The sequence below is a fragment of the Coloeus monedula genome (genome assembly GCF_965178545.1).
Source record: "Coloeus monedula genome assembly, chromosome: 1".
In the NCBI taxonomy this organism is placed as follows: domain Eukaryota; kingdom Metazoa; phylum Chordata; class Aves; order Passeriformes; family Corvidae; genus Coloeus; species Coloeus monedula.
Window position 1 is genome coordinate 129,657,126 of NC_138781.1, and position 18,080 is coordinate 129,675,205.

General features: G+C 41.2%; 1 protein-coding gene across 1 annotated transcript; it reads right to left on the reverse strand.

Annotated features, from left to right (window-relative positions):
- Nucleotides 1–665: 665 nt before the first annotated feature.
- On the reverse strand, nucleotides 666–11,729 carry IL7 (interleukin 7). The gene is made up of 5 exons (XM_082286297.1): nucleotides 11,598–11,729; nucleotides 8,296–8,438; nucleotides 3,763–3,849; nucleotides 2,817–2,969; nucleotides 666–1,533 (listed from the first exon to the last, which is right to left on the reverse strand). Exons 1-5 carry the CDS (start codon nucleotides 11,605–11,607, stop codon nucleotides 1,387–1,389), a joined length of 540 nt encoding a protein of 179 aa, XP_082142423.1. The 5' UTR covers nucleotides 11,608–11,729; the 3' UTR covers nucleotides 666–1,386.
- Nucleotides 11,730–18,080: the final 6,351 nt, after the last annotated feature.

Sequence of the window (18,080 nt, forward strand, 5' to 3'; positions counted from 1 at the left end):
TCAAATACATAAGGCTAGTGCTGTTTACAGTCAACTGAGCAAACAGTTCTTTGAAGCACATCCTACTGCTTTTTCAGGTGATTGTTCTGAACACCGAAATTTGTACAGAGCAGTTTTACAGAAAAATTCTTTAAGCACAGATAAAACAATTTATATTAGTTTACTTTCAACCAGGAAACTACAGGCTGGCTTAACTAAAGCTTTCCTGAAGTATTTAGTCCAAGGTAGATGGCTGGTATGGAAATGTTTACCTAAACTGGGCAGGTTACAAGCAGCTAGGAAATAGGTATTTTAAAACAGGAAGGCCCCAGCTTTGCTTCAAATGACTGACTATCTCTGAAAAAAAAAATAAAAAGGAAGTAATGGCAGTCAAAAAGTGAACAGCCCAATTCCATAGAAGACAAGTATTTTATTACCAAAAGAGTTATATCAAAGTAAGAAACTGCAAAAGAGTTATAAACAACTATAAAAATACTTATATTTATTCAAAATTAAATATGAGTACTTTATTAGTTAAATGCCAATATATTATTCTCTGACAATATTCACACATTTTAAGTCATGTTTGTCTAACATCTTAAAACATGTTATATAAAATAATTGTATATGAGAAATCATAATCCAAAGCTGAGGAATTCTAGCTCCTCCTGCAGCTACCTCTGGGTTGACCAAATGTATGAGGATAGTGCTGTTTCCAGTCAACTGAACAAATTTACATTCAGGCATGTCCTTTTTCTTCTTCCACGGGCCGCACTGTCTTGCCTCTGCTTCAGCCAGCAGAAGCATGCTGCATGTCTTAAAAGTCAGTACTCTTCCTAAGTTTTTTAAAAAGCTAAATTTCTCCCTGTTTTTCCAAACCCAAATCAGTTTGCAGACCCATCAGACCCATACCAAAAGCATTTGTGTCAGGAGAACATATTCAAGATAAGCTGCTGCTTTGGTAAATTGTTACTTTTGGTCCTTGATACCTTTTTCATAGCTATAAAGAAACCAGCTACTTTTTTATACTGTTTTCTTCACCTGCAGATTCCAAGATGTTTTTATAAATTGCAGTAGACATGTAAGTGGTTGCTTTCATATGACAGTATTATAAAGTTACTTGAGAAGTCAGAAAATTCAAAGTAGTTTCTAGAGCCCAAAGGTTGGACAGAGATTTCTGCAGAGTTCTTTGTTTCAAATGCTGGTTTTCTATTTCCACTTCTTGGAGTTCAGCAGCTTGGTTCAGCCATTTCTGTTTATCTCCAGGAACAAGGTACAGTGGCCTTCCATCAGAATTCTGGCATAAAGTGTTCATATAAGCGAGCAAGTTTACTTGAAGAATGCATATAAAATGCAAAGATACCAAGTAATGCCACTTTGAAAGAAAAGAGCAGGATTCACCTGGAATCACCTGGAAATTATTTTTTCAAATTTATTCCAGCAGGATCGAAGGCTAGATATATTTTCTTTCAGTTCACAAACTTCTTGGTTACATTTCTTTTTGGACTGTTTAGCTGTCTCTGTATCTTCTGTATTAAATACACGTGGGCAAACCTGAAACAGAATAGATTGTATTGTTATCTGAGAACTGCTTATTCTATTCCTATAGCCATCTTTCAAAGCAAACCAGTTGCATTACATCTGAATACTGGAGAGACCCTGCCCACGGGACTGTGAGAACGTGGCTTTAACACACAGCAAATAAGGACACTTGAAACCCAGTGTGTCCAACTGAGAACATATACATCCTCTATCATAGTTTAAAATTTATCCTCTGTTGTCTGAAGGCCTGAGAAAATAAAGCCAATTAAACTGTGAGCCAAACTTTGACTATATGTGTTGAGACTAGTGGAAAAAGACAGACCAGTTCCAGGGGCTGGTGCTGTGCCCTAGTGTTCAGGATCTCAGCCAGACAAAACTATTGTGGTTCTTGTTCATATTCAATGACTGCTCATAATTCTTTGCTAAATTACTTTTATTGATCTTTAAATAAAAACAGGAATCCATAAGGTTAGGCAGGAGTTGCAAGGGTGACGCTGACTTCTATAACTTGACTGGGATGCCTTTTAATGTAACGCAAATATTGGATTCACCAGAGGTGACAAAGCAAAATATAGACACACCAATATTACTTTGAAGATCTGGTCCCAGATTATAAGTCTCTCCAAGGAGAAAAAGAATGAGTTAAATGAAGCCTTCAATGCATCTGTTTAAGCATTATATTCTTTGGTGCCTATGTGGAGACTTTTTGATGTTTAATATTTTCGTGTTCAATAGGTAACACTGAGCCACACTTAACACTCTTCCTTTGCTACAGTAGTCTGTAGATCACTGTGCTACATTTGAGTGGCACATCAAAAAGAATATTCTGCCAATGACTAAAAATCAAAATATTATCATACTTAATTGTTCTTGTTGAATTTGAGATATTGTGGTTAAAATAAAGACCAGAGAAATTACAGAAAAGAGAGAAACTCACCCTAACTGTTGAAACAAATCAAATTAAACATTGCTCTTAGGGTTAGTGAAAAGTAACAGCTACGATTTTATACTCTGGAGAAGTTTAAACGCCTTCTTTGCACAAGTCTGGTCTTTGTGTCTCACGAGAATTAACTCAGATATTTCACCAGATAAGAAATCTTCACCATAGACTTACAGATGATTGTCTTAGTCTTTGTACTGGGCTTAATGTCTACTACAAGACAAATGCTATACAGAGCAAAATTCCTCTGGCATAGAGGAGCATGTGCACAATAATTTTATCTTTCAGATAGTCTGTGTTGAAGGCCTCTAGAAAATAAGTCAAATAGTTAAACTGTAGAACGAGTACAACTCACCTTTTCTTTTTTAGGTCTTTCACATTTGCACTGTAGAACCTGTAATGTCCCACATGAGACAAATGCTGCTTTCCATCTAAAGGCTTTGCTGATTCTCGTCTTATTAAAGAATCTGAGCATGTTGCATGCCATGCTCTGTAGTGATTCTATTTCCTGTCAAGAGAGCAAGGAAAATACGTCTTGAAAAGTTTGTGCACCATTAATTCTTTGCAATGTTGGTTTGTCTTTAAAAGAACCCCAGACCCTCCATCTATTACTATTGGTTTCTCTTGCTTTCACAGTGCAAATCTTTTTCAATAAAACACATAACTAATCTAACTTACCTGCCATCTCTTCAAGATATTTAAAGCAGCAATTTTAGTAGTAATAATAGTAGCATAAGGATGTTAGGGAGAAATCACAGCCATAATGAAATCAATTGGTGCAGTTAGGAAAACAAATTATTTTTGCAGCCAGTCCTTTTATCAAGTTATTATAAAATCTTTAGCAACAGCTGACAATTGTGCTTTCTGGCATTTGGGATCTGCCCAAACTACTATTTTAAAGCTTTCAGATCTGAAGTGAAAAGCTTAGCTAATATAATTTTCTATAGAGAAATAAAAACAGAGGTTGAGAAATTTTAATGTTTACTTCTATTGCAAAAAATAAAGTGTTGTGCCTGTTTTGGATTAAAAATATAGAAGAATCTTCTATATTATTTTCTTCTTCTAAGAAAAAAACACCCACATTTCTTGGCTATGGAATTGCTTAATATTTAAATGTTTAAAATATCAATTTACTTAACACATCATATGATTCCAGATTCAACAAACAAACCATCCTGAACATTGTGATTTGACTTTCAAAAGTAAATACTACTATATCACACTATTTTATTCAGGGACTGGACTGTACAAAGAACTCATTTGAGTTTGTGTTCTCTAAATTCTGAAAAGTTAAATTTTACCTCAGTATCATTGCAGAAAAACTCTTTGATATTTTCATATCTTTTATTCTTGCAGCACCTGTCACGATTCTCTGCAGACATATTTACCTGTAAAATATCATACATGTTTAGACATAGAAGTACTGTGCCAGTGCTTGGTCACACTCACAATGAAAAGCTCTTTCCTGATATCCAGAGGGAACCTCCTGTGTGTGAGTGTGCCCACTGCCTCTGTCCTGTCACTGGGCACTGTTGGTAAGAGCCTGGCTCTGTACCCTTTGCCCCCTCACTTCAGATTTTTCAACCCATTGATGAAATCCCTCTGAGTCTTCTCTTCTCCAGGCTGAACAATCCCAGCTCTTTCAGCCTTTCCTCATTAGAGAGATGCTCCAGTCCCTTCAGCATCTTCATGGCCCCTTGCTGGAGTCTCTCCAGTAGCTCCATATTCCTCTCATATTGGGGAGCCCAGAACTGGACACAAATCTGTTCAATTTAAATCTTCATATTCTATTGAATTGCTTTGTTCTTTGGAAATTTTGGAGCATAGAGCAATGTTTAAATCTTACATTTGAACTGTAACATTGAATACACTGAATACAGTGTTTATCAATGCTAGTCTCCATAAATACATGTCTCAGCTCTAAACAGATGGTAGCACTCACTTGGCATATGTAATAACATATGATGGCCTAAGCATCATCACATGGTGTTTTGCCATAGTATTTTATCAATAGTTTATGCTCTCTTGTTGTTTTTTCTTCCACTTTCACACCTGTCATCAAGATGACAATGGAAGCCAACTCAACAGAACGTTTGTCGTCTTCTTCAGCCTGTATCCAGATAATCCAGTTAAGCCAAAGGGCTTTAAAAAAGTTAGCTCACTACAGTATTGTTTTAGATCTCTTCACTTAGGCATGTGCATGAGCACATTAGACAGTTAATTCTTAAAGTTTTTACGCAGAAATTGCCTGTGTTTCAGAAGTTCATTCAAGATAAATAGAACTTTGTCCAGAAAGGGTTTTCAAAACCAGAGTTTGAGGAATCAAATATTCTGACAAAGAAAAAAAATACAAAACAACAAAACCAAATTTAAAAACCCAACCACCAATATCTGGATGCTAATGCACATCTTTTCTTTCACCAGAACAGAATGAAATGTTGCTGCAGTCACACAGCACCAAAATTTATAATTATATATACATATATTCACCCTAGAAACTGTATATCTGTTGCTTCATTTGCTTACTGCTACGGGATTTCCCCATCATCACTAGTTTTCTCAGATCACCTTTAGTATTATGTACAGTAACCATGTCTGAAGACAGTTTATTGGCTGTGACTAAACCAACCTAAGGGAAATCCTGACCTCAGAAAAGGCATTAGTGAAAATTAAATTACTTTACTGAGATCTAGTATATAACTCACTAGCCTGCTCTGTAGCAAACCCATAGCTGATCCAACCATCAGGCTGAGGGACTGAAAGCTATTGACTCTGCAATTGCAGGAAAGTGCCTAGTGGGCAGTTTCTATTACTCACACAGAATCCATAATATTTGTTGTTAACTTATAGTGACAATACACTGATTTTACATAGAAGACAAATTTCTCTTAAATGGGGAAAAGTAAAGACAAAAAAATGAAGAAACTTGCACAGGAGTTGCTTGTGTATGTCTTCTAGGAAGTAAAAGCTTCAGAGCTCAGTACATTCCCATTAGTTTTCACAAACATTAATTCATGAAGGTTTTATTTATTTATGTATTTATTTTGATAACTCTTCTAGTTTTCATACAGTCTTCTAAAAAACCTCTATGTCTTAAAAAATCTCTATAATACTTATTGCAACTAAAAAAAAGAAAAAAATACTTCCAAAATATATCTGGAATAATGGCATTCCTCCATTCCAATCCTTGATGGCAACCTGGGGCACCAACTGCATCAAGCTCTATGCTACAACAAGATAGTGGCAAGGCATTGCCCCATCCACGCTGGGACAGTCCCCCAGCCTCCCTGACCCTGCATCTTGAGCAGGGCTGGGGTGCACCTCGTGGCTCTCCACCACAGGAAGGCAGCAGGATCTGCCTACCAGAGGGTGTTATTCCTTTGTATCATTCTCTCTTGTAGGTCAGCTATCTTCTAACTGCTCACCAAGAGGGTTTATTTTTGTTCTCTAGGGAATACTTATTTTGTCAGAAATAAGACAGCAAACTAAAGGGAATACTTATCTATTCTAATATGGCCATTAATATTCTCCCCAAATGTGATGCCTCATTCAGGATAAAGTAATTTATCTGCAGAGAAGTACCTTCTCTCATAATCTCAACAAATATAATGTGATCGAAATGTTAAAAGATCTTTCCCTGACCCTAAAGGTATTTTGTTTCCAGATGAGGGTTGATGTGTCTTGGTACAGAAAGGTTGAAAACCACTGCCATAATGCTCTGAAGGATGGAGGTAGTTCATACGTGTGAAGAAATGCAATGACTCCTGATTTTGCCCTTGGAAAAGCACTGTATATTATTTGTATTTAATGCAAATAGATCTTGATTTAAGACTGCAACAGAATGGTGAATTCTCATTTAGTGACAACCTGTCAGAAAATCTCATTTTTGTGGGAATGCCTCTACTAATACAACTGTGGTAAGTGTTCTCCCATGGTAGTGTTCTTGACAGATGATTTTAATTGCTAGTAATTCATGAGGAAGAGTTGGAAGGTAAATTTTGGGCATGGATTGGTAAACTTATGAAACTTTTTTGCAAAGCTGCAATAAATGTGGCTGATAAAGCCATAATAGAGGAGATTTACACAAGAATGTTAAGTTCTTCTGCCATCTAGAAAAGATAATTTTTGTTGGCTAAACAAGGTATGTTAATAGGTACAAAGAAACCTATTAAGATACGAAGAAACTTTTACTGTCATATGACTTTTGTGCCTCTGTGCATTTGTATTCAATGGACAACATAAAACTTCACTCAAGAAGTCTCTAATTAGTAGAACGAATTACAGGTTGTGTAATGCTCTCTTCTCTTGATAAAAATATACTAACAGAAGTTGTCATGAAACTACTTTAGAAAATAGTACTTTTTAATGAAATACATGATTTATGGCCTGTGGTGCACATGAGAGGTATGCTTGGAAAACTGTTTGAGGGGTTAGTTCTGCCTCGAGCAAAGACAGACCCATCCGTGGGGTTGTCTTTGCTCAGGGACCAGGTTGCATCTGGTGGGTGATGCAAAAGGATGGAGAGACCCGATGCTTACCTCAAGGGGACCTTGTTTTAGGGTGAACTACCCATGGCTCTGTACTTGTATCAGTATCAGCATGTATATATGTATATAATTTGGGTGATGCATGTATTTATATGGTTAAAAGGGTTAAGTTTCATGTAACATGTTAGTATGGGAAAAATTCGGAGTGGATAATGTTGGGGTTTTAGGAGCTCTCCTGGTTTGGTTTTTTTTTTTTTTTTTTCCTGTTAAAAGAATTTTCCCATACATAGGGGGACAAATGGCTGGGTAGTTAAGAAAAACAAAAGAGCTGGCTACTCCTTTGTCTACACCTGGGTGTGTGGGCAGTTGGTCTCCAGCATTTGGACAGAGAGGGAAGCTGCTTTCTTCGGCTGCTTTTCCTTCTGCTGGAGAAGCCCTGGGATCCTAAAGCCCTCCTTCCCCGCCCCGCTGGGAGCTGGGATGTGGCCACCCTGCCCCGCCGCTGCTTCGAGCCTTCGACCTGCCTGCCAAGACCTCCGGGGGGTTCCCCATTTGGATACATCTCATCTGCCACCCGGGATTTGTGCTTGTCCCTGCCGCTCCAGCCTGCTGTTCCTGAGGGTCCGGCCGGACACCGGGATCGGCTGCCCAGGGCTTTGTGAAGCCTTTGTTCCATCCCTTCCCGGGATCCCAGGCCGCCATTGCCGCGTGCTCCCCGAGCTCGCTCCGGAGCGCCCCCTGCAGCCGCGGGGGAACCATCGCACCTGCCCTGCTCACCGGGAGCCGCCAGCGCCCCTGCCGGCTGCGAGCGGAACTGCACCCGAGGGGAAAGGGCCCGACAGCCGAGAAGGCTGGCACTGGGTTTGGGATTGTTTGCTGTTACTGCCATAGTTACTGGTGTTTGTTTGACTTGTTATACACATATAGATATATAATAGTAAAGAACTGTTATTCCTATTTCCCACATCTTTGCCTAAAAGCCCCTTGATTTCAAAATTATAATAACTCGGAGGGAAGGGGGGTTGCATCTGCTATTCCAAAGGAGGCTTCTGCCTTCCTTAGCAGACACCTGTCTTTCAAACCAAGACATGGCTAAATGGTACATGATGCACAAGCACAAAAAACTGTATCATAGTATTTGTACATGCAAATAGGCAGTATCTACAGATTTCAGAGATTTTAAGGAGACTGAATTGCTCCACCCCCTCAAATAAAACCACCGTTCCATCATAATGTGAGATTTTACATTGGTCTTTTATCATGTTTTAACATTAGAGCTTTTATTATTAATTGTTAGCATCTAAAAATAATCAACATTTTTTTGGAAGCCCAAGAGCTATTACCTACCAGCTCATTGATGTCGTGACTTAGTATATTCTCATACTTCGCACGGATTTCAGTTGTTTTATTTCCCATTGCACAACTAGATGAATTCACTGGAGACAGAACAAGGAGCAGTGGCAGAACTGGTAAGGTAGATCTGAAAAAGGCTGGGTTACAAGAAGAACAGTTAGGCACATATTAATGTCACAGCGTGTGTGCTGTATTAACAAATACATTCTGTAATCTGTGAAAGAGTTTAAAAGGGATCTTTGTACAACCAAATGACTTGTGCCTTGCTTGAGGGAAGGATTCAGCTCCAGATTAAGACACTCTTTGAGTGTCTAAACTCCCTCACACCCAAAGATGATTTAGCCAGCGTGGATAAGAGTCTACAACTATTGAGCTGGCCAGATACTTGGTGACTGCTTGGGCTGAATTCATCTCCAGGCTTCACTGCAAGCATTGACTTTTATTGGACCATAACCACATCGGACATATGTAGAGGAGTGTTTTAATCATGTATGTTTAGACATTCAAGTGTCTTAATTGGCAGACGAATCTCACCTTGATTGTCGATTGTCCTTTTTTCCTTTGATAATTTCTACAAATCCCCATGAACACAGCTTTACAACAAAGGTGTATTTAAGCACATTTTCAGGCTGACCAAATGTACAAATCCATGCTACTGGCTGTAACATGAGATAAAGCAGCAACACAACCTTCTCTGCCACTACTGCTCACTTTGTTTCTCCCTTTAATGGACCATCTTGCTTTGCTCAGACCCCTGCTGTTCTGTCCTTGTATGACATCCAGGAAAATATGAGTTCTGTGAGGATGGGCAGAGAGAAAAGACCGAAACATCGAAAAAGCCTGAAGGGACTGACAGGAAGCTGCAGGTGATTCACCTGGCACTGGGAATGAGGGAGACTAAGCACGTAATAATACATTATTATTGGACTCTGGCCTATTGCTAGTCTGGCTAGGATGATGCTTAAATGGAAGGTTTTGAAAAAAACCCCAAAGCTAGAAATTTATGTTGGAGGGCTAGCAAAGACCCCAGCAGGTTTCTGGAGGAGTATGCACTGTTTCTACCCATCTCCACTACTGAGTAAGAACAACAACTGCATACAGAGTAGCTGTGGGATAGCAGCAAGGAAAGGAAGAAGGGATGTCCTGGCCCCAGCTGCTACTTTCCTTGCTCTCTGGTGAGGGTGGGCTGTTGGGTACAGCCAGTTCAGCACTCAAGAGACAGGCACCTCTGGACTTGGGCATCAGTAGTAAATCACAGCCTCAGAGAGAAATTTTGAGCAATTAAGAAGAAAGCAATAAAATTTGACCATAACTTTTACTGACCCACCCACTTCTGTGATGCAAAAACTGTGGTCACACCACATGCTCACTGCCATTAAAAGAAACACAGTCCATTTACAGCCCATTCCAGCCAAATCCCACCACACACAGCAGAATGAATCTTCAAAGAAGAATGCATACTTTTCCTGACTAGTGGATCTTAAATGGATCCTACATGCAATAAATTTAAAAACTCTGTAAGGTGACTCTATTATGATCTTCAAGCTCCCAGTGGACACATCTGACTTCCACAGAGCATTATCTTTGTAAATCCCTACACTAACAATATCTCTGTTGAATGATTTATCAGTTTGAAGGACTAAGATTTAATATTTTAAAAGACGTTTACAAAAAACATTCAAGAACTCAATTATAGGGCAACATTTTCCCAATCTCTCATTGCACCTGTCGATTCCAGTGCAAAAGATAAACTGTGATGCTTGTTTGCAAATAGGGTGATACAAACAACTTGGATATGCTGCTTCACAAACATGCTTCAAGGGACAAAAACAGCAATCCTCTAAATTAAAGCAACCTCACTGACTCCATCACTTTAAACTTGGTTGTCTGGCAACAAGTGGGGATAAGAGGTGAAACACGCAAAGCCACTTTTATTTTGTCATTTTTACTTTCTCTGTCCCATACAGATTGCAAATCTTTTTTAAATGAGGAAATTACAGAGTAAAAGCAGGTCACGAGTTGCACATTCAGGAAGTCCCTTGAGCCACTGCAGGATGGTGATCAAATCTTTTTAGACATTCCTAAATAAGTCCTCTGGAAAAAACATTAGACAAGTGTCATAAAAAATTCTAGGAGATGTAGACTGAAAATTGAAAGGGATTTTCTTAAAGTTAGGTAACTTCCAAAGAATGGGAGTCTATGGCACTCCATATGACCAGCAATTCAAAAGAAGGAGAGCGTGTATTACTGGTAATAGCACATCTTTCCAGTGAACTCCCAGAAACTCCTAAGTCATATCTGGAAAGCCCCAAAAATTCTCCTAGAAAAGACAGGAAGAGCTAGTATTCCAGTATTTCCAAATACTTAAAAAAAACCTCTTGGCTTTTTAATGTTAAAATCCCCTCCTGTGCATACAGCCCGAGGCGCGTCCTCGGCCGCACCCAGCGGGATCCTTGCAGCAGCCCCGGTGCCCCACAACCCACCCCAATCTCGGCGGGCGGCTCCCTCTGTCCCCGGCCCCGCTCCGCAGTCCGCAATTCCCGCGGGGAGCGGGTCATTGCCAGTTCTTCTCCCTCTGCCCCGCTGGACCCGTGCGGAGGGGCGGGAGGGCGAGCGCCCCTGCCCGGAGGCGAGGCACCCCCGGCACTGCGCTGCACCTGCTCCGGGCGCACCCGCGGGGCAGCAGATGCCCACGGGAGGCAGATGCCCACGGGAGGCAGATGCCCACGGGAGGCAGATGCCCGCGGGAAGGCAGATGCCCGCGGGAAGGAAGGTGCCCACGGGAGGCAGATGCCCGCGGGAAGGCAGATGCCCACGGGAGGCAGATGCCCGCGGGAAGGCAGATGCCCGCGGGAAGGCAGATGCCCACGGGAGGCAGATGCCCGCGGGAAGGCAGGTGCCGGCGGTGGGCGCAGCGCGGACCGGCGCGGAGCAATGCTTCCCGCAGCTCCCCCGCCCCGCTCTGTCCCGCTGCCTCTGCCACTCCCGAGCTGCCCTTCCCGGCAGCAGGCGTGATGGGAACCGGTCTCTTTTACTTTCATTCCACGGGGGAAAGGGAAAAGAAAAGCAAAACTGGGAATTTCCCCGGCCGTCACCAGGGGTTTAAAAGGCACCGGGCAGCCCCGCGCCGGCAGAGCAGGCGAGACGGCGGGGCCGACGGCTGGGAGCCAGCGGACCAGGTGAGGAGCCAGCGCGGCCGGGGGTGCGGAGCAGCGCGGCGGAGCCCAGTGCAGCCCGGGGGCAGGCGAAGCGGGGCGCCTTCTGCAGAGCGGTGCGGTGCGGGGCGCGCTCCTTACCATGGAACATGGTCCGTGGGGAGGCTGTCGGGGAGCTGCGCCGACGGGTCCGCGGTCATGGTGGCGGCGCCGCCTCGCCCATGACGCCCGCAGCCCGCGGAGCGCCGCGCAGGGGCCGAGAGGGGCCGCGGCGGCCGGGCCGGGCTCAGCAGCCCCCCGCCGCCCGCCCGCCCGGGGGGGCCGCGGCGCTGTCCGAGGCGGCGGCGGGACGGGCGGGCTTTGCCTTTCCCATGGGGCTCCGCCGGCCGCGGCTACTTTCACTTTCTGCTCCGCCGCGGCGGTGCTGCCCGCGGGCCGGCGGCGGGCGCGGGCGGCTGCGCGGCCCCCGGGGCAGGCGGCATCCCCGCTCCTCCGCGGCGGGGTCGGCGAGCGCCTCGGGGCGGGCGGAGCGGCAGTGGCGGGGCCGGGCCGTGCCGGCGGGGGTTACATAGAGAGCCCCGGCTACACGCCCAGTGCCATGTGTGCGGCCGGCGAGGGAATGATGGATCTTGGCGCTACTCGTGGAAAGAGCCGCTCATCCGCGGGGAGGATATCCTTAAAAAAAAAAAAAAAAAAAAAAAATCACTCCGTGATGTGCGGTCGCTTTTTCGGAGGAGAGCGGCTTGCTTTGAAAGCTGATGGGCTGCCCTTGGATGGGTTTGTGGGAGGAGGGACTGCCAAAAGGGCTCTGTCTCTGGTCAAGGGTTACCCCAGGCTGTTGGCATGGGCTCAGAAGCGCAAGGTGAATGGTATCAGCAGAGTTCGTCGACTACACCCCTCCTCCACCCCACCCCTTCCCCCTCAAAGTTCATCTTGTGGAATCTGAGAGGATTAAGAAAGGATGGTGAACGGCTCAGGAAGGTGTTTTAGCGTGGAAGACACGCTAAAACCCAAATTGTAAGAGGCAAACGTGTAGCAAGATGTGTTTGTCTAGGTAAATTCAGAATGCAAAAATTGTCATGTGCAGTTGAAAAGGCTTGGAATAAAACAGGATATGAAATCTCTTAGTAGCGTCCCCTTCACATCTCCTGCCCAGAATACTTTCTGAGTTTTGAGTTCTCTATCACTTTTCCTGCTCTACACGAGCACAGAGAGCTGATTCCACAACCCCTCTTTCTTCTCACAAGAGTGCTTTTCTAAGGAAAGAAAGATATTGAGGTGTGACTATTAGGGAGCAAATACGTGGAATGCTCAGGATAATTTCCTCCCATTCTCTTGAACTGAAATTGTGCTGCTTCTGTCCCGTGTAAGGAGGTTCTTAGTCCTCCTTCATTGTGAATTACACTCTGCTTTAGATTGGCTATACATTTCCCATATCTTTTTCTTTGGAAAAGAATTTAGTCAATTCTTCTTCAAAAGTATTCTGTCAAGATCCCAGAGGGAGGTGGTTTTCCAACCCTTTACTTTGAGCTGCTTGACTTTACTGATGACTGCCCATCACTGTGATGGCAAAGAATAGGGATCAATATCAACACAGTTCCACACAAGGAGCACCAGTCCTCGCTTGTTCCTTTAATGAATGCCAGGCTGGATGTGATGGATTGTTCAGTTCTTGAATTTGAACAAGGAATTTGCCTCATTAATGGCTAAGTTATCTAGTTCTTATTGTGTCTTAAGTTGGGTTTTTTTTGCTTGTTTTCATTTATTTTTTTTTTCTTTTCTGTCTTATGTCAAATACTGCCTGAAAACATCTCTGTGCATTCCAATTTGCTGGCATGTGCAACTCAGAGAATGCTACAGGGCTCTTCTTTTGGGGGGAGATTAGTGCCTGGTGTAATGCAAGCAAATTTGTGATGGTTTCTAGGGTCTGGTACTTAGAGACTTGCACTTTCAATAGTCAAATATTTTGAAAAAGCTGCACCATGAAGCTCCAGTCACACAAAATCATATCACCAAGATCAACTTTACTTCTAGGCAAGTAGTTCTTCCAATCTCTTATGATAGTACATGTGTGTTCAGAAAATGAGATAGTTTATGCAGATTGTCAGGGTGCAAAATATAAAGAAAAAACTTCTTTAGCTGCTTTGTTTGTGTTAGTTTTCTGGCTGAAACATCAGGAAGACTGATAATTGCCTCATTTTAATTTTTTCTTTAAATAATGTAATTGATGGAAGAAGTCAGCGTAGTGGCTTAACACTAATGGAAACATGACTGAGAGGTGATGCTGGAGTCTTTAACAGAAGTTTTGCTATTTTCTTCAGTAGTGGAAGGATTTTATCTTCTTTCGTTTTTTCTTTTTTTTTCTTTCTTCTTTTTTTTTTTGGTTTTTTTTGTTTGTTTGTTTGTTTTTTCTTTTTTTTTTCTTTTAAAGATGAAATGCCTGTTAAATGTATGGGAAACTTTCTCTTCAGTCAAAGTGAAATAGATGGTGTGATCTGTACTTTGCCCCATATCATGTGTTTAGATCCCAGTCAATCCCTCCTTTGTGACCTAACCCTGGACGGTGGCATAAACTTGTGATAAAGATGTTGTTTGATGTATTTGTATGTAGAGCATGCTTAAATATTCAAACTTTGTCTGTAACTTTTATGTGCTTTGAAAAACATTTTGAATCGCTATATGCATTTTATTTTCAAAGTTTTAATTTAGCAGGCTGTATTTTTTAAAGGAAAAACAAACACCAACCAGTTGAAAAATTAAAAGAAGGAATTTAAGACCAATTATGAGAATATCATCTTAACAACCCATTTTAATCAAGGAATCATGGAAGGAGTCCTGCACATATAAAAGTTTATCCCAGCTGAGACTTACCTTGTTTAGATGACTGGTATCAGTTTTCCTGTTTCGTGAAACACGGTTGGCACTGAGCTGTAGTGGAGGCCTCCCCTCTGGAGTGGAATTCAACTGCAGCTTGACAGGGGCTGTGGGTAAAACCTTTGGGGGAAGAATAAAACTGAAATGTTTCTGTAGAATGCCCGAGACATTAGGCGTCCGACTTCACTTTCATACCTTGGCAGTTTATAGAGCCGACTGTTTTAACAGGAGATATATTAGCTTTATTATGTAGATAATTTGACTAAGTAAGATTCCAAATAAGCAAGCTCTGGAAAGATGTAGTCCAATGCAGGGCATTGCTGCAAATGTGTGCAGTTTTCGCTTTCACACTATTTTTGAAAATAGCTTTTTAAACCATAAAGGAGGGTACTGCAAATTGCATATCTAACAACTGAAAGGCACCAGTAATTTTAGCTGTTCATATATGAGCGTATTTCATGTTCAGTAGTTTTCCTGAGGACAGTTTCTCTAAACAAGTTTAAATTTAGAGATCCAGGTTTCTCCTGACATGGTCAAATTTATTCTTAGAAAAGCAGGCATTACATATTAACCTCCACCAGAATACTAATATTGCTATGTGAGAGCTACATGATTGCAAAGCACATAATTTCTTGTTAAGATTCAGTTCTCCAAAGACTAAGTACTTCTGGGATTGTTGCTGTCTTTATCCAGCTGTTGCTTGTCAGCTTGAAAAGCTCTTTTGATCATGACTTTAGATTTGACTTTAGGCTGCTTGCAAACTTACAGTACCATTAGTGAATTATTGTGTTATTGAATAACATTAGTTAAAAAGTTACACATTTTTTCTGTCATTTTGGAATGAAATGTATGTGCTCCAGTTGTCACAAACTGGTGGAACTCAGGAAAGTCTGACCACGTTATTATGTTCTTAAGAATAAATATCTCTGACACTTAATTTTTTCTCAACTAACTAGGGGGGATGGGAAGAAGAAGAGGCATATTCCCCCCTACTCCTTCCTCCAAATTAATCCGAACCCACAAGAGAATCCCTACTTAACTGGGATTCAGGGTTCTGTTTATTGTGCACTCAAAACTCTCATTGGTACTCAGGTCTGGGAAGTTCTAATCTGCTGTATTTAGGCAAGATCAAGGGACCTAATTTTATCATTGCACTAGAACACCCTTTTTTTTTTTTGTAATTATTGTTGCTACTTTTTGTGTACAAATAATTTGTCCTGTCACTGAGGTGAGCACTGAAAAAAACTACATAAACTGACTGATAAACTGTTTTAAATGCAGAATTATATCTTATGTTAATTCAGATGTAATGCATGAATCTCTTTTTCTTTGGTGAGAATTAAAGAAAAAAAGGACAAAAATATTTCTGGAAAACTATTAAGATAAGTTTTGTGGAAGTGTGGGAAGCTCACACGAATGTTTTGTTATCAAGCTGTGAAACAGAAGTGGTAATTACTTTCTCTTCCTGTCGTGCTGTGCAGGAAGATGCCAATAAAGATTTTACCAAGAGCAGTATGCCAAACGTGGGTATTTTGAGAAACCACCACTAGGAAGGGGAAGTTCCCCAGGAGCAGCACTACCAGTATTGAGAAGATGGTGGCAATGAGGCTCCTCATCCCTGGCTGCCGGGGCACTGCCCCAGAGCCCGCTGCATGAATCCGCCTTTGCCCCGGCTTCCATCAGGCACGAGAATTGTTCCTGGTCTGTGTTTGCTGGTGCCTGGGTGTGCCCAAAACCCAGCTGGGACTGTGCCCCTGGGTCACATCATCTGCTTGTGTCAGCTTGGGAGCGATGAGAGGCTTCAGCACGACAGTTCTCCTCACTGCATGGAGGTTTTGAGATGGTTCTTATTTGTTTTCGTGCTTCAGACGAGGCTGAATGTGGGAGAAATAAATATTTCAACCAGGACAAATTATGAAAATCTTGTTCCCGCTTTAGTGAGGCACAGAAGAAAGAAGGATTTGGGTGTTGGTTTCTCTCAATGCATATTCTTTTACTTTTCCTACTTTAACAAGTCTGTTTTTAGGGAGATGGGGAGGTTTGGTAACAGCAATAATCATTGCAGACATTAATCCATATTGAAATTATGAAAATTTCATTGCATTTCAGGGTTGTAGAATTTCATTTGGGCTTGATGTTGTTCTTTCAAGAGTTTCTTTTCCAAAATTATAAATATTTGGTATTATTTGAGTGAACCTCTGTGTCTTAGTGGTCTTTCTTTTTACAATGTTACTTATACAAGTACAAAAGAGCATTTTTTGCACTTTATAGTTTTCTCCTCTCCTCTCCTTCATTGCCCATTATTTGTTTTGAGAAAATGTGGTTACTGAGTTGATTTCAGGCAAACTGTCACTGAAATAGTACTCAATTTCTTCCATTTTCCTTGCTTTTCCTTTTTTTCCTTTTAATATGCTTTTTTTTTTTTTTTAAGAGAACTGGAAGTCTTCCTCCTGGTTTTAAAGGCAGCCAGAAAATCACCCTGAAAAGTGACAGCAACTTAATTGGAGCCCTTGTGCCAGGGAGTAAAATTAAATCTCTACAATTTTTTTAGAACCAGAGGACTACCTGAGGAATGAGTTTCGGGTCTTAAATCTTGGAAATATAATGCAGGATGCTAAAGGTTATTTTATCCTTGCTTTGTATTAATAAATGTCTGTTATAGTTCTGATGAAGGGTTTAGATTTGTTCCTAAATTAATTAAAAGACTTTTTTTTCTCCATCTGAAAGAGGTGTGGGGGATTTTGTTAGATTTTTCTCCAGTTTTCCTTGTAAAATCCCTTTTCTGATTAAATGTTTGTTTTAGAAAAAGATATTCTGTGTCCTTCATACATAACATAAAGCTGACTCCTTTCTCACAGTGTGAAAACTTACTTAAATGTGATGAATTCTGTGAACTTCAGGGGTTTTTTATTTTGCTAATCATTCCTTTCCAGCCTTGCTATGGTTTTACTTGATCACCTTTGACTTGATTTGTTTAGTCCAGCAACATGTTTAAATCCACCCACTTAAAAAACCTTATGAGATGTACTCTTTACTATCAAGAAGCTGCATTTATTGCATGTTGGTAAATTATCCTGAAGAGGAAGCCTGTTCTTAAAACTGATTTAATTTTAAAAATATCAAGACAAATGGTTTAAAATAGAGAACTCTTATTGTAAATGCAGATTTTGTGGGCCTAATCCTGCAAGCCTATGCCTGCTTAGCCCCAGTTTAACATACCTATCTTGCATGCTTATTTGTAAGCAAAAGATTAATTTGCAGATTTGAAACTTGAATGAAAATAGAGCATTTCCCCTTTGAAGATTTGAGTTATTTCTGACATTTATTTTGCTGCTGTCTGGAGTTGCCCTAAAGTAATTCCAAACACATCTATGTCTTTGAAGATTACAAATTATGTTGTAATAGTAGTGTAAACCATTACAAATGCACCTTTCTTCCTTAATTGCAGTGAGTGTGTGATCTGTGCATGGTTAGAGTGGGAGGGGGTGGTTAAGAAAGAAGAAAAATTACAATTAAAATATGATGCAGTTTGCCCAATAAGCATCACTTGGAAATCAAAAGTCGGTGCACGTTGAGACTTGAATTTCTTTTTTTAACAATGTACACTTATATATTACATGAAGATCTAGCCACAGTATTTTGCAAGAGCAGTTAGTTGCTTTATTGTATCCATTTTAAAGGGCTGAATTTGAAACAGTGAGTGGATATGTGTGTGCTTGTTCTGTGGTGTTTGAGCCTTTTATTGCCTTT